At 41.2% G+C, this 15,215-nt stretch overlaps 1 protein-coding gene and 1 pseudogene across 6 annotated transcripts in view; both read right to left on the bottom strand.

Moving 5' to 3' along the window:
- Zranb3 (zinc finger RANBP2-type containing 3) overlaps nucleotides 1-15,215 on the bottom strand; it is a 221,985-nt gene that overhangs the window by 76,594 nt on the left and 130,176 nt on the right. For all 6 annotated transcript variants that reach the window (XM_045148632.1, XM_045148631.1, XM_045148633.1 and 3 more), the window contains 2 exons: nucleotides 9,097-9,216; nucleotides 2,755-2,874 (listed from right to left, as the gene is read on the bottom strand). In XM_045148632.1, coding sequence (XP_045004567.1) covers nucleotides 2,755-2,874; nucleotides 9,097-9,216 — 240 coding nt within the window. The remainder of the gene's footprint in view (nucleotides 1-2,754; nucleotides 2,875-9,096; nucleotides 9,217-15,215) is intronic.
- Nucleotides 5,562-5,688, bottom strand: LOC123461265 (annotated as a pseudogene).

The following is a 15,215-nucleotide window of genomic DNA, read 5'->3' as shown; positions in this document are numbered from 1 at the left end:
GGAGGAGGAAAAAAAAAGATGGTTTAATCCATGTCATGATTCATAAGCACTGAGGCTTCAAGTGAGGGACTTTTATGACTATTTTAATGTGAAGATTTTTTATCATAATAAAGTTATATTAGCACTCATTAAGTGGAGCATTAGTTCTCATGTGAAAAACTCTGCAAAATCAGTCATTTCATAAAATAAGTTAGAAATAAGACAATCCAAAGGTGAACTGTGCTGCTGTTTCGGACCAAAGCATCATAAAATACTAGTGACAGTGTGAACAAACACGCAGAGGTATCTGGATAGGGACACTATGGACCTGTCAAAAGCATGGGGCTACGTAAAAATGAGGAGATATACACTGCCAAGATGAGTATCATTCTAAGAAATGGTTAAACTACAAGAGCAACAGCACCAAGAACAGGGCCCTTCTATCTTTGGTTAAATATTTTATTTCCTTATTTGCAAGCAGAGAGAGGCAGAGAGGGAGGGAGATGGAGAGAGAAAGAGAGAATAAATAAGCATGCCAGGGCCTCTGGCCATTGCAAACGAACTCCAGACACACATATGCCACTTGGTGCATCTGTCTTTATGTGGATGCTTTATAGGCAAGCATCTTAACTGCTGAGCCACCTCTTCAGCCCCTTTCCTGTATCTTTTTCTTTTATTCTTGGTTTTTTTTTTGTTGTTGTTTGTTTGTTTTGGTTTTTGTTTTACGAGGTAGGGTCTTGCTATAGCCTAGACTGACCTAGAATTGTTAGGATGGTGATTCTCCAACCTCTGCCTTCCAAGTGCTGGGATGAAAGGTATGTGCCACCATACCTGGCCCCTTTCCTGAATTCTTATGGAGAGATTAGTCTTTAAGTATATAAGTCTCAAATTATATAAGATCTTCACGAATATAACCCACGCTTTTCTGTCTTCTACTTGGCACCTCCCCTGATGTGAATTCTCTTCCGATATGACATAGTTATTTATTTACTTATAAGCATAGAAAGAGAGAGAGGGTGAGTAGAGGAAAGCCAGGGCCTCTAACCACTGAGTAAGAACTCTAAATGCATGTGCTACCTTATGCATCTGGTTTTACATGGGTACTGGGGAGTTGAACCAGGTCATTAGGCTTTGCAGACAAGTGCCTTAACTGCTGAGCTGATATGACTTTTAACTTTAGGCAGTTCTGTATAAATTGAATTCTCTAGCAGATATAAACTCAGAGTACTGGAAGTTTAAACTAACATGAAGGAGAACTAAGACAGACCTCCTTTTGGTTAGAACTGCTTGTAGGTCCCAAACCTATTTGTCCCCGTAGTTTTTCTATATGTATAGCTTTATACACATCAATATCTATGCAAAAGAAGATCTTTGATGTACAGTAGGTCTGTATCATGGAAGTGTGTTCGGATGAGGCAGAGCATGTTCAGGGCATATGGCTACAGACTCAGGTTCAGTTGCTTCTCTGTGCTAAATATCCTCACGTAGACATTTATATCAAAATATTTTAGAATACATCAGAGGAAAGTCAAACCCAAATGGACCATCTAGACTGCCACTGCTTTCCCTAACACACATTCTTCACTTAGTCCTCTGTAACAGAACACCCTATGGATGGGAGATACGTGGAATAACACTATTTTCCCAGCAATCTTTGCAGTTACCAGTGGCTATGGGACCAACTGCTGGCCAGAGAGATGCAATATGTCTTCCTCTCTACCCAGGTGTTTGGATGGCAGGTGAGGAGGAGTGTGAGCAGCCATCTAAGGTGAGATCCATGCTTGGACTGGAAAGTAGAATGCTAGACAGGACAAGGACTAAAGACTCCAAGGATCCACTGTGCTGGGTAAGAACTGTCTATACGAGAGAAAGAGAAAGAAACTATTTATGTTTCTCTGAATTAGAGTTTTCATTTACTTGCAGCCAATCATAATTTCTTTTCTTTTTTGTGAGAGAGAAAGAGAAAGAGAACGAGAAAGAAAGGATTGGCATGGCAAGGCCTCCAGCCACTGAAATTGAACTCCAGACACATGTGCCACCTTGTGTGCATGTGTAACCTTGCATGCTTGTATCACCTGTGCCTTTTGCTTATGTGGGACCTAGAAAGTCAAACATGAGTCCTTAGTCTTCACAGGCAAGTGCCTTAACTGCTAAACCATCTCTCCAGCCCCCAAACATAATTTCAATAGATAAACCAGGGCACTCTGTGACAAATTCCAAAATATAAAGGTCCCCCTCTCCAGTTCACACTGTTTCATATGCTCGGATTAAACACAACCAGTAGCCAGGCATGCACACCTTTAATCCCAGCACGTGGGAGGTAGAGGTAGGAGGACTGCTGTAAATTCAAGGCCAGCCTGGGACTATAGGAGTGAATCCAGGTCGGCCTGGGCTAGGCTGAGTCGCTACCTTGAAAAAACAAAAACAAAACAAGCAAACAAACAAAAAACCCACAACCAGTGTGATTAGTGGCATGACAAAGATATGAGAGAGCCTATGCAATCCAAAGGAAAGAGAAAAGGCCAGGGTAAGATATTACAATCAAACTAACCACACTGTTCTTGGAAATTCTTTCTTTAAAAATTCAGGAAGCATTGAACCAAAGGTTTTGAACCATCTGTTATATTTTCTAAGGCTCTTTGGAGTAGAATGCATATTTACTACAATAGACATCCAGACATTAAATTAAAAGTACATAAACCAGAAGTGTGGTTAATGGCCCTTTTATTATGCCCCCAACATTCTTTTATCACACTCAGATGTGACATTTCTTACCTGGCCAGCAGCCTGAATGCTCAGGATTGCCACCCGAGTGTCAGGATCTTTCTGAAACTGATTGACCAGATGGATCCTTTCTGAAGACGGCACACTTCCATCTATCCTGATGTAACGAGTCTAGCACCAACAGGGAGATGATGATGTTAAACAGACCCCACACGCCCATATATATTGTATGTATCTGTCTTACTTTCATGGTCATACAAAAGGAAAAATGATTAAGATGTCAAGCTGACAAATGTTATGCAAGAAGAATCTTAAGTTTCTAAAAAGAAGGTATCTTACATAGCTCAGTGAATAAAAATGGCACTTGAGAAGGAGTGCAAAATCTCCTCTCTTCATGTTGTTTGTCTTCTGGTATATTTTGAGATTATTAATAACCTTTAATTGATTGGATTTGTGTGTTCGCTTATTAATAATAAAACTATTAAGGGACAAACAACAATGTATTAAATAATCTTTATACTTAGACATAAAAACAAAGAATCTTAAGTTTCTTATAACCATTTACTTCTTCTTCTCCTTTTTTTTTTTTTTTTTTGAGGTAGGGTTTCATTCTAACCCTGGAGTTCACTATGTACTCTCAGGGTGGCCTCAAACTCATGGTAATCCTCCTACCTCTGCCTCCCAAGTGCTGGGATTAAAGGGGTGCACCACCATGCCCAGCAACCATTTCCTTTTTAACCTTTACACCAAAGGCAGTAGCTTACAAGCATCAGGAGCTACACAGATCTTTTATGAATTAAGCTAATGCTTCCTTAGTAAAATACTATGTAAATTAGCATTCAACCTTTACACAATGAGTGAGGCTAACTTTAAGGTTAAATGATCATTAATTCTAGGGCTGGAGAGATGGCTCAGAGGATAAGGCACTGCCTGCAAAGCCTGATGACTCAGGTTTAATTCCCCAATACTCATATAAAGCCAGATGCACAGGGTGGCATATTCATCTGGAGATTATTTATTTATTTATTTATTCAAGGTAGAATCTCATTCTAGCTGAGGCTGACCTGGAATTTACTAGTGTGGCCTTGAACTCATAGCAATCCTTCTACCTCTGCCTCTCAATTTCAGGGATTAAAGGTGTGCACCACCATGCCACACTGGAGTTTGTTTGCAGTGGCAGGAGGCTATGGGCACCCACTGTCTACCTGTCTCTCCCTACCTGCCATTTTCTCTCAAATAAATAAATAAAAATAAAAACTAGAATTGTAGAAAAGGTGTTTTGCTTATGCACTGATGTATGAAGAGTGGTGTATTTATTTATTTTATATGTGTGTGTGGTATTTGCCCATGTGTGTGCAGATGTGTGTACACATGTATGGAGGTCAGAGGAGGATGTCAGATGTCCTCTATAACGTTTTTGCTTTATTTCCTTGAGATGGAAGTTCTCGCTGAATCTGGAGCTACACTTTTTTGATTAGACTGGCTTACATTTACATTTATTTCTGAGATATAACCCAGATGTTAACTAGAAAAGTATCACTCTTAATGTACCATTTAAGCCTCATTTTACATTATTAAACTCAAAAAATATATGACATACCTGTATTCACCCACACATTACTTTAAAAAGTTGAAAAACATTAAGTGTTAAACTGAACAGTGTTACCATTAGGACCAATCTGAGTTGTGAAAAAAGAACCATATTAGAATAGCTAAAATAACTCTGTCAACTTCACAAAAACCAAACATAATCCTTAAATTTCAAATTATTTCATTCAAGTATATACTTCTATAGAAGACATCATTTTAATACTTAAGAAATAAGCATGGCTGAGTGTGGTGGTGCACGCCTTTAATCCCAGCATTTGGGAGGCAGAGGCAGGAGGATCACCATGAGTTTGAGACCACACTGAGACTACATAGTGAATTCCAGGTCAGCCTGGGCTAGAGTGAGACCCTAACTCAAAAAACCAAAAATAAATAAATAAATAAAGGAAAAAAAATAAGAATGTTATCTGGGCATGGTGGAACATGTCTTTAATCCCAGCACTTGGCAGGCAGAGGTAGGAGGATCACTGTGAGTTCAAGGCCACCCTGAGTCTACATAGTGAATTCCAGGTCAGCTTGAGCTAGAACGAGACCCTACCTTGAAAAAAACGAAGAAAAAAAATAGGAATGTTAATTTAAAAAGTATTATATTTATTTATTCATTTGCCATAGAAAGAGGAAGAGAGAGAGAGAATGGGTGTGCCAGGGACTCCAGCCACTGCCAATGAACTCCAGATGCATGCGGCCCCTGTGCATCTGGCTAATGCGAGTCCTGGGCAATCAAACCTGGGTCCTCTGGCTTTGTAGGCAAATGCCTTAACCGCTAAGCCATCCCTCCTGCCCAAGAATGTTAATTTTTAAAATTTTTTATTTAAGAGAGAAAGAGAGAGGCAGAGAGAAAGAATGGGTGCACCAGGGCCTTCAGCCACTGCACATGAACTCCAGACACATGCACTACCTTATGTGTGTGTGTGACATTGCACACCTGCATTGCCGTGTGTCTGGCTTATGTGGGACCTGGAGATTTGAACAGTTCTGAGGCTTTGCAGGCAAGCACTTTAATCGCTAATCCATCTCGCCAGCCCAAGAATGTTCATTTTAAAATGGGAATATCTAAGTGAATCATTAAATTATGACTTTCTGTTGTCACAGAGCATATACACATGACCAATGAGCCATTTAATGTCTCCTCTGGGATGTCGCAAAATCCTCTCAGGCTCTTTCTAAAAGAAATACAGAGTCAGAGCAGGGAAAGTTTGGGAGAAGCTAACTCCCTGCTCTGTGAATACCTTTTAAGATTTTTCCCTCAAGTTTATCACAAGCATGTATGAACCCAGAGCCAAGGAAAGAACAAGGTCTCGGGACATGTACATGGTCTCATATAGCAAATGTGTAGCCTTGTTTCTCACTCCTAATAAAAATAAAGTGCTGACACATCAGTAGAATTAATGTAGAGAAAAGAGGTGGAATGCTATGCCTAGAAGAGATTCCAGTGATCTTACAGAAGAACAGATTCAGAGTAAGGAAATACTAATTTTCTTTTATTACTAAGTCATTCAAAACTCATTTTTTCCTCAGAGGATGATAATCAATGAGAAAGGACCTTTTAACCTGTAACAATTATAGTATGTTATCATAAATCTTCTAATGAAGGAAGCATTAGGATTACTTTTTGAGTAAATATCAATAAACATATTACCAATGCTAAAAATATGGCTTTATGCCAGACTTTACAAACATTTTGCTGTACTGGCAAGTGGCCGTGTGCTACATGTATACTATGCTCACATTATTTGTTAGGAAATCGCTTTTGGCTGCTTCTAAGCATTCCTCCAACACCACAACATTTAGAGGATAAAAGGCAGGTAAAATTTACAGAAGACGCTGTCACTGATTCATCTATGGGAAGTCAAATAGTCCCTAAGAAAACACATTAGGAGTTAGCCTAATAAATTACATGGGCCATATTTTTAAATTAGTCTGTATTAACATAATGTTTCCTATCAAGTATACTGCCTGGAAATTTAAAAGGTATAATTGATTGTCCTTGAAAAGTAACATTGGCTGACACATTCTTCCATGTCAACTACATCATTCTCATGGTATGTCCAGGAACAAAACTGAAATTTGGGCTGGACAAATGGCTCAGCAGTTAGGTTTATGCTTGCAATGCCAAATGACCCAGGTTTGAGTTCATGGTACCAATGTAAAGCTAGATGCACAAAATGAGGCATATATCTGGAGTCTGTTTGCAGTGGCTGGAAGTCTTGGAACAGCCATTCTGTTTCTCTCTCTCATTTTTGCATGCAGCCATTCTCTCTCTGACTGGAAATTAGTAAAAAAATTTTTAAATACTAAAAAAAGAACCAGACATGTTGGCACACATCTTTAATCCCAGCACTCAGGAGGCAGAGGTAGGTGGATTTCCATGAGTTTGAGGCCACCCTGAGACTATATAGTGAATTCCAAATCAGCCTAGAATATAGCAGCACACTACCTTGAAAAACAAGCAAGCAAGCAAGCAAACAAACAAATAAAAACCACTTGAAATTCACATTATAGCTATCAAGGCAGAATATCATTAATTAATTCAGATAAATTGAACAGAGAAAAATCTTAAGATTGGTATAAAGGAGACAAAAGTATACCACTATAACAAATTAATGTCCACTACAACAATATAATGTAATATTAGCTTAATCCATAAGAAAACATTTAATAATAAGTTACTTATGCTAGGCATAGTGACACACATGCCTTAAATTTCAGCACTCAGAAGGCCGAGGTAGGAGGACTGCTGTGTGTTCAAGGCCACCCTGAGACTACATAATAAATTTCAGGTCAATATAGGCTACAGTGAGATCCTACCTCATAAAAAAAAAAAAAAAAAAGTTATATATAAAATAACATATTTTTGAAACATCTAAGCAAATTCATCTAATGGGGTTAAACATGATGTTCAGTGTGGGGAAAGTGTGCCTTCTAACTGTTTGGTGTAAAGAAGTCTGCATTCCAGATGTTCAGTGTGAAGAAGTCTGCAGTCCAGATGTTCAGTATGAATTAGTCTGCAGTGTAGCTGTTCAGTGTGAAGAAGTCTGCAGTCCAGCTATTTGGCATGAAGAAGTCTGCAGTGTAGATGTTCAGTGTGAAGAAGTCTGCAGTCCAGATGTTTGGTATGAATTAGTCTGCAGTGTAGCTGTTCAGTTTGAAGAAGTCTGCAGTCCAGCTGTTCGGTGTGAAGAAGTCTTCAGTGTAGCTATTCAGTGTGAAGAAGTCTGCAGTCCAGATGTTTGGTGTGAAGAAGTCTGCAGTCCAGATATTCGGTATGAATTAGTCTTCAGTGTAGCTGTTCGGTGTGAAGAAGTCTGCAGTCCAGCTGTTCAGTGTGAAGAAGTCTTCAGTGTAGCTGTTCAGTGTGAAGAAGTCTGCAGTCCAGCTGTTTGGTGTGAAGAAGTCTGCAGTGTAGCTGTTCAGTGTGAAGAAGTCTGCAGTCTAGCTGTTCGGTGTGAAGAAGTCTTCAGTGTAGCTGTTCAGTGTGAAGAAGTCTGCAGTCCAGCTGTTTGGTGTGAAGAAGTCTGCAGTGTAGCTGTTCAGTGTGAAGAAGTCTGCAGTCCAGCTGTTTGGTGTGAAGAAGTCTGCAGTGTAGCTGTTCAGTGTGAAGAAGACTGCAGTCCAGATGTTCAGTGTAATGAAGTCTGCATTCCAGATGTTTGGTGTGAAGAAATCTGCAGTCCAGATGTTCAGTATGAATTAGTCTTCAGTGCAGCTGATCAGTGTGAAGAAGTCTGCAGTCCAGCTGCTCGGTGTGAAGAAGTCTGCAGTGTAGCTGTTTGGTGTGAAGAAGTCTGCAGTCCAGATGTTCGGTATGAATTAGTCTGCAGTATAGCTGTTCAGTGTGAAGAAGTCTGCAGTCCAGATGTTCAGTGTAAAGAAGTCTGCATTCCAGATGTTCGGTGTGAAGAAATCTGCAGTCCAGATGTTCAGTATGAATTAGTCTGCAGTGTAACTGTTCAGTGTGAAGAAGTCTGCAGTCCAGCTGTTTAGTGTGGGGGAATCTGCAGTACAAACTTTGCTCTATTAAAAATAAAATCAGGGCCATGCGTGGTGGTGCACACCTTTAATCCCAGCACTCTGGAGGCAGTGGTAGGACAGTCACTGAGAGTTCAAGGCCACCCTGAGACTACAGAGTGAATTCCAGGCCAGCCTGGACTAGAGTGAGACCCTACCTCAAAAAAAAACAAAAAACAAAAAAAGGCTTAGTGGTTAAGGCGCATGCCTGCAAAGCCTAAGGACCCAGGTGATTCTTCAGCTTCCACATAAGCCTGAAGCACATGGTGGTACATGCATCTGGAGTTCGTTTGTGGTGGTTAAAGGCCCTGACATGTGCACTATCACTCTGCCTCTCCTGTCTTTCTGTCTCTAATAAATAAATAAAAATAAAATCTTTAAAAAAAAATCAAGGGCCAGATGTAATGGCACACACCTTTAATCCCAGCACTGGGGAGGTTGAATTAAGAGGGTCACCAGTCTCAGTCACCAGGCTAAGACTACATAGGAAATCCCAGGTCCACCTGGGCTAGTGCAAGACTCTACCTCGGGGGAAAAAAAAAATCAAAGTCTGGAGAAAATTGTCAAGGGCTGGAGAAAATTGGTTCAGAGGTTAAGGCACCTGCCTTCAAAGCCTAATGACCTAGCACCCACATAAAGCCAGATGCACAAAGTGGGACATGCATCTGGAGTTTGTTTGCAGTGGCTAGAGGCCTGAGCATGCCTATTCTCTGTCCCTTTCTCCATCGCTGTCTGCTGGCAAACTCAAAAAGAAATGTTAAGCAAACATCACAATACCTTGTTTTCGATGACTGCTTCTGTGCAGGCTTGCAGCATAGTTAAGTGATGAGCAAAAACCAGAAACTTAAGCGAGTCATTCTGAAGCATCATCTTAATATAATCCTTGACAGCACCTGCCTAAGTAAGAAAGGTTAAACATCATCAATATCATAGTAATTTGTATTTAAAAATCTTCTCACTTTTAATGGATTAATAAGTGTCTGTGTATATTGGTATGTTTCCATAAGTGTGGTGTTATTTTCTTCTCTAGAGATCCTAAGGACCAAGGGTGATGTCAAGGTATGTCAGACATGTTTTCATTACTGTGAAAAAATACCTGAGAGAAATCAACTTAAAGAAATAAAGATGTATTTTGGACAACACCTTCTCACGCCCTGGTCATGTGGCTCCCTCATGTCTGGCCCTGGGAGGTCAAGTATCAAAGCAGGGGCGTGTGGTAGAGGAGGACACCCCTCCAGAGCCAGGAGGCAGGACGAGTGAAGGGCTCGGGGTGACTATTCTTCTGTAGAGTTCCACCCCCTAGTCTCCACCACTTCTCAATGACGCTGTGCATGTGAATCCTCTAGTGGAAAAAGCCACCAACAACCTTCTCAAAGCCATCAGCTAGAAACTGAGCCTTTATGGTATGGGCCCTGGGGGACACATCAGATGCAAACCACGATAGAATAAAAGAGAAGCAAGACAAAAATCATAAGTGGGGGCTGGAGAGACGGCTTAGCAGGTAAGTGCTTGCCTGTGAAGCCCAAGGACCCCGCTTCGAGGCTCGATTCCCCAGGACCCAGGTTAGCCAGATACACAAGGGGGCGCACGCGTCTGGAGTTCATTTGCAGTGGCTGGACGCCCTGGTGCGTCCATTCTCTCTCTCTCTGCCTCTCTCTTTCTCTGTCACTCTTAAATAAATAAAAATGAACAAAAAAAAATTTAAAAATCACAAGTGGGTACAGAACAGACAGTGTATGGTTAAGTGGAGGATAGTAGTTTTGTTTAGATGGTTTTCCAAACAGTTATACAGAAGAAAGTAGAAGGGGTTAAGGAAAAAATGGAAGATTTTAAAAAACAGATTTTTTTTTTTGTTGTTGTTGTTTTGTTTTGTTTGTCAAGGTTGGGTCTCACTCTGGCCTAGGCTGACCGGGAATTCACTATGTAGTCTCTCAGGGTGGCCTCAAACTCATGGTGATCCTCCTACCTCTGCCTCCTGAGTGCTGGGATTAAAGGCATGTGCCACCACACCTGGCAAAATATAGATTTTTTAAACAGAAAAGACTGTAAAATAATAATAAGCCTAGAACTGGAGCTTAAGGTATTTATTTTTCAACATAGGGTCTCACTCTAGTCCAGGCTGACCTGGAATTCACTAAGTAGTCTCAGGATGGCCTTGAACTCATGGTAATCTTCCTACCTTTGCCTCCCAAATGCTGGGATTAAAGGCGTGCATGACCACACCTGGCTTTTATTTTTTATTTATTTTATTTATTTATTTATTTATTTATTTTGATTTTTCGAGGTAGGGTCTCTCTCTCTCTAGCCCACTCTAACCAGGAATTTATTATGTAGTCTCAGGGAGGCCTTTAATCCAGCAATCCTCCTACCACTGCTTCCCAAGCACTGGGATTAAAGCCATGAGCCAGGGCTGGAGAGATGGCTTGGTGGTTAAGGTGCTTGACTGCAAAGCCACAGGACCCAGGTCCGACTCCCCAGGACCCACATAAGCCAGATGCACAAGGGGCACATGCATCTGGAGTTCCTTTGCAGTGGTTGGAGGCCCTGGCGTGCCCATCCTCTCTGTCTCTCTCTCTCTACCTGCCTATTTATGTATCTCTCTCTCTCTCAAATAAATAAATATTTTTAAAATGTAAAGTCATGCGCCACCACACCCAGCTGAAGCTTAAGATTTTTTAATATTTATTATTTTATATATATATTTATTTATTTGAAAGATAGAAAGAGGCAGAGAGAGAGAGAGTGGGTGCACCAGGGCCTCCAGCCACTGCAAACATGCATGTGCCCACTTATGCATCTGGCTTACATGGGTCCTGGAGAATTAAACTGGGATCCTTTGGCTTTTCAGGTAAATGCCTTAACCACCAAGCCATCTCTCCAGCCCCATGAAGCTTAAGTTTTAATAGAAGTTGGTTTATTTACTTTTCAACGTAGGATAACTAGGTAGAATTACAAAAAGTCAGTTAACAAAGTACGCAGGGGTCTGGAGAGCTGTCTCAGTGGGTAAAAGTGCTTGTTGTGTGGTGTGATAATCAGAGTTGGGATCCCAGAACCTGCATAAGGCCATAATCAGTAGAGACTGTCTGTAACCCCAGCCTTACTATGGCAAGATGGGAGATAGACAGAATTCCTGCAAGCTTGCAGGTCAGGTAGACCGGATTATGCACTGGTGGGGAGGGAGGGGGTAGAGAGGAGAACCTTCCTCAAACAAGGTGGAATATAAGGATCAACACCTGAGACCTGAGATCTCCACATGTATGCCATGATATGGTGTGCCTACAGACACACACTTACAAGAATGAAAAATTAGGGCACTTAGTTTGTCTTCTGGATACACAAAATTCTGGAAGAGCCTTAAATGAGGATCAAGAACATAGGAGGGAGTTCTGAGAGAACAGAGGGAGTTAGGAAAATTGTGAGGTAGAAGAAAAAAAATCAGGACAATGAAGATTAAAGTCTTTTTTAGTGAATGGGAGGCCAAGTTACCTAAGAGTAAGCAAACAAGATGGAATGCCTTAAAGACTAATTAAATGGAACTGGGGATATGGCTCAGCACTTCAAGATACTTGCAAAGCCAGATGAACTGGGTCCAATTACCCAGCACCCACATAAAGGCAAATGCACAAAGTGGCACATGGATCTGGAGTTCGTTTGCAGAGGCAGGAGGACCTACCATACTCATTCTTTCTTTAATAAATAAATAAATAAATAAATAAAATTTTATTTATTTACTTATTTGCAAGCAGAGAGATACATGGAGAGAGAGAAAGAGAAAAGAGAAAGAAAGAATGGGCAAGCCAGGGCCTCTAGCCACTGCAGATGAACTCCAGATGCATATGCCACTTTAGGCATCTGGCTTTATATGGGGACTGGGGAGTCGAACCCAGGTTATCAGGCTCTGCAGGCAAGTGTCTTTACTGCTGAGCCACTTCTCCAGCCCCAATAATAATTTTTGTTGTTTTTTTGAGGAAGGGTCTCACTGTAGCCCAGGCTGACCTGGAATTCACTATGTAGTCTCAGGGTGGCCCTCCAATAAATATTTTTAAAAGATTAATTAGAAGTTGGGCATGGTGGCACATGCCTTTAATCCCAGCACTCAGGAGGCAGAGGTAGGAGGACCGCCGTGAGTTCGAGGCCAGCCTGACACTACATACCAAATTCCAGGTCAGCCTGAACTAGAGTGAGACTCTACCTTGAAACAAAACAAAACAAAACAAAAAAATTAATTAGGGCTGAAGAGATGGCTCAGCACTTAAGGAAATTACCTGCAAAGCCTAAGGTCCTAGGTTAGAGTCCCCAGAACCTACAGAGGCCAGATGCATATGGTGGCATATGCATTTGCAGTTCTTTTGCAGTATCTAGGGCCCCTGGCATGCCCATTCTTTCTCTCTCTTCCCTTTCTTTCTCTAATAAATAAAAACTTTTTAAAAATCTTAAAAGAGAAACAGCTTTTTAAAAAAGATTAATTAGGGCTGGAGAGATGGCTCAACAGTTGAGGTGCTTACCTGTAAAGCCTAATGACCCATGTTCAATTCCCCAGTACCCATGTAAAGCCAAATGCACAAAGTGGTTCATGCATCTGGAGTTTGTAATGGCTAGAGACCCGGTATGCCCATTCTCTCTCTCTCTCTCTCTCTCTCTCTCTGTGTGTGTGTGTGTGTGTGTGTATCTGTCTCTCTCTGCTTGCAAATAAAAATATTTTTAACTTTTATTATTTTATTTATTTGAGAGAGAGAGAGAGATAGGGAGAAAGGGAGAGAGAGGCAGACAGAGAGAATGGAATGGGTGCACTAGGGCCTTTAGCCACTGCAAATAGACTCCAAATGCATGCGCTACCTTGTGCATCTGGCTTATGTGGGTCCTGAGGAATCGAACTTGAGTCCTCTGGCTTCATGGGCAAACACCTTAATCACTAAGCCATTCCTCCAGCCCCGAAAAATACTTTTTAAAATATTTGTTAAATGGATATTATGAATTTAATTTAAAACATGAATATAGCTGGGCATGGTGGCACATGCCTTTAATCCTAGCACTTGGGATGCAGAGTTAGGGGGATAACCGTGAGTTTGAGGCCATCCTGAGACTATATAGTTAATTTCAGGTCAGCCTGGACTAGAGTGAGACCCTACCTCAAAAAAAAAAAAAAAAAAAAGAAAGAAACCAGAAAAAAATAACATGAATATACTATTACTTAAGAGTTAAATACGAGTTACTGGCAGTTCAGGCATATAATCTTAGCACTTGTGAGTTCAAGGTCAACCTGAGCTACAAAGATCTTGTCTCAAAACAAAAGTAAAAATGCAAAATAGCAAAAAACTAGTTACTTAGAAACTCAGAAAATTTCACTGAGTATCTGTGATGTTTAGCCTGGTTGTCAACTTGACAGGATTTAGAATCACCAAGGAAACAAAGCTCTGGTCATGTCTGAGACAGGTTTTCCAGAGTAGGTGGGAAGACACACCCTAATGGTGGGCCTCACTATCCCATAAGCTGGGTTCCCAGATCTTAGACAAAGGAGAAGGGGCTACAGAGATGGCTCAGCAATTGAAAGTGTTTATTTGCACAGCCTCAGTCTGGGTTTGATTCCCAAGTACCCATATAAAGCCAGATGCACAAAGTGGTACATGCATCTGGGGTCTGTTTGCAGTGACAGGAGGCCCTGGAATACCCACGCTCTCTGTCTTTGTCGCTCTCTCAAATAACTAATTTTTTTTTTCCAAGGTAGGGTCTTACTCTAGTCTAGGCTGACCTGAAATTCACTCTATAATCAGAGGGTGGCCTCAAACTCACAGTGATGCATTTACTTCTGCCTCCTGAGTGCTGGGATTAAGGATATGCGCCACCAAGCCCAGCTAATTTTTTTTTTTTTTTTTTTAGGAGAAGGCTAACTGTGTATTCAGCATTCATGTCTCTCTACTTCCTCCCTGTTCATGTTACAATCTGATGTCAGCTGCTGGCTCCTTCCAGGTCTTCTACCAGGGTAAAAAAAAACAAGTGTGGTAGCTTTACCCGGGTGCTGGTGAAGTGAAATTCGGCAAGCAGGCTTTGCAAGCAAGCACATTTAATAAGGAGCCATCTCCTCAGTGCTCCTGTCCTTCCCTGAGCTGTTTCTGGTCAGGTATTTTGTCCCAGCAGGAGAAAGAAACTAACACAGTAGTCTTCTAAGGATCCAGAGAAAGGCCCACCATCATGAGATTTTAGGACACTAGCATAAAAGATGCTTCCATTAAAAGAAATAAAAAGACTTCAATCAGCTGGGCATGGTGGCACACATCTTTAGTCCTAGCCCTCAAGAGGCAGAGAGAGGTAGGAAGAGGGTCATCAGTTCAAGGCCACCCTGAGATTACATAGTGAATTCCAGGTCAGCCTGGGCTAGAGTGAGACTACCTCGGAAAAAAAAAAAAAAACAAATCTAGCCGGGCGTGGTGGCACACACCTTTATTCCCAGCACTTGGGAGGCAGAGGTAGGAGGATCGCCGTGAGTTCGAGGCCACCCTGAGACTACATAGTGAATTCCAGGTCAGCCTGAGCCAGAGTGAGACCCTACCTTGAAAAACAAAAAAAAAACAAAACAAAACAAACAAACAAAAAAATCTAGCCATCAGGGAAATGCAGATTAAAACTACAATGTGATTCCATCTCACTTCTGTGAGATTGGCTACCATCATGAAAATAAATGGCCATAAATGCTGGCAAGGATGTGGAAAAAGAGGAACCCTTCTACACTATTGGTGGGAATGCAATCTGGTCCAGCCATTGTGTAAATCAGTGTGGAGGTTCCTGAGACAGCTAAAAATAGATTTACCATATGACCCAGCTATAGCACTCCTAGGCATATATGCTAAGGCCTCAGTACCTTAGAGATACTTGCTCAACCATGTTTATTGCTGCTCTAT

Source organism: Jaculus jaculus, chromosome 5, assembly GCF_020740685.1.
Source record: "Jaculus jaculus isolate mJacJac1 chromosome 5, mJacJac1.mat.Y.cur, whole genome shotgun sequence".
Taxonomy (NCBI): domain Eukaryota; kingdom Metazoa; phylum Chordata; class Mammalia; order Rodentia; family Dipodidae; genus Jaculus; species Jaculus jaculus.
The sequence above is the reverse complement of the archived record's forward strand: the minus strand, read 5'-3'. Positions and strand labels throughout refer to the sequence as shown.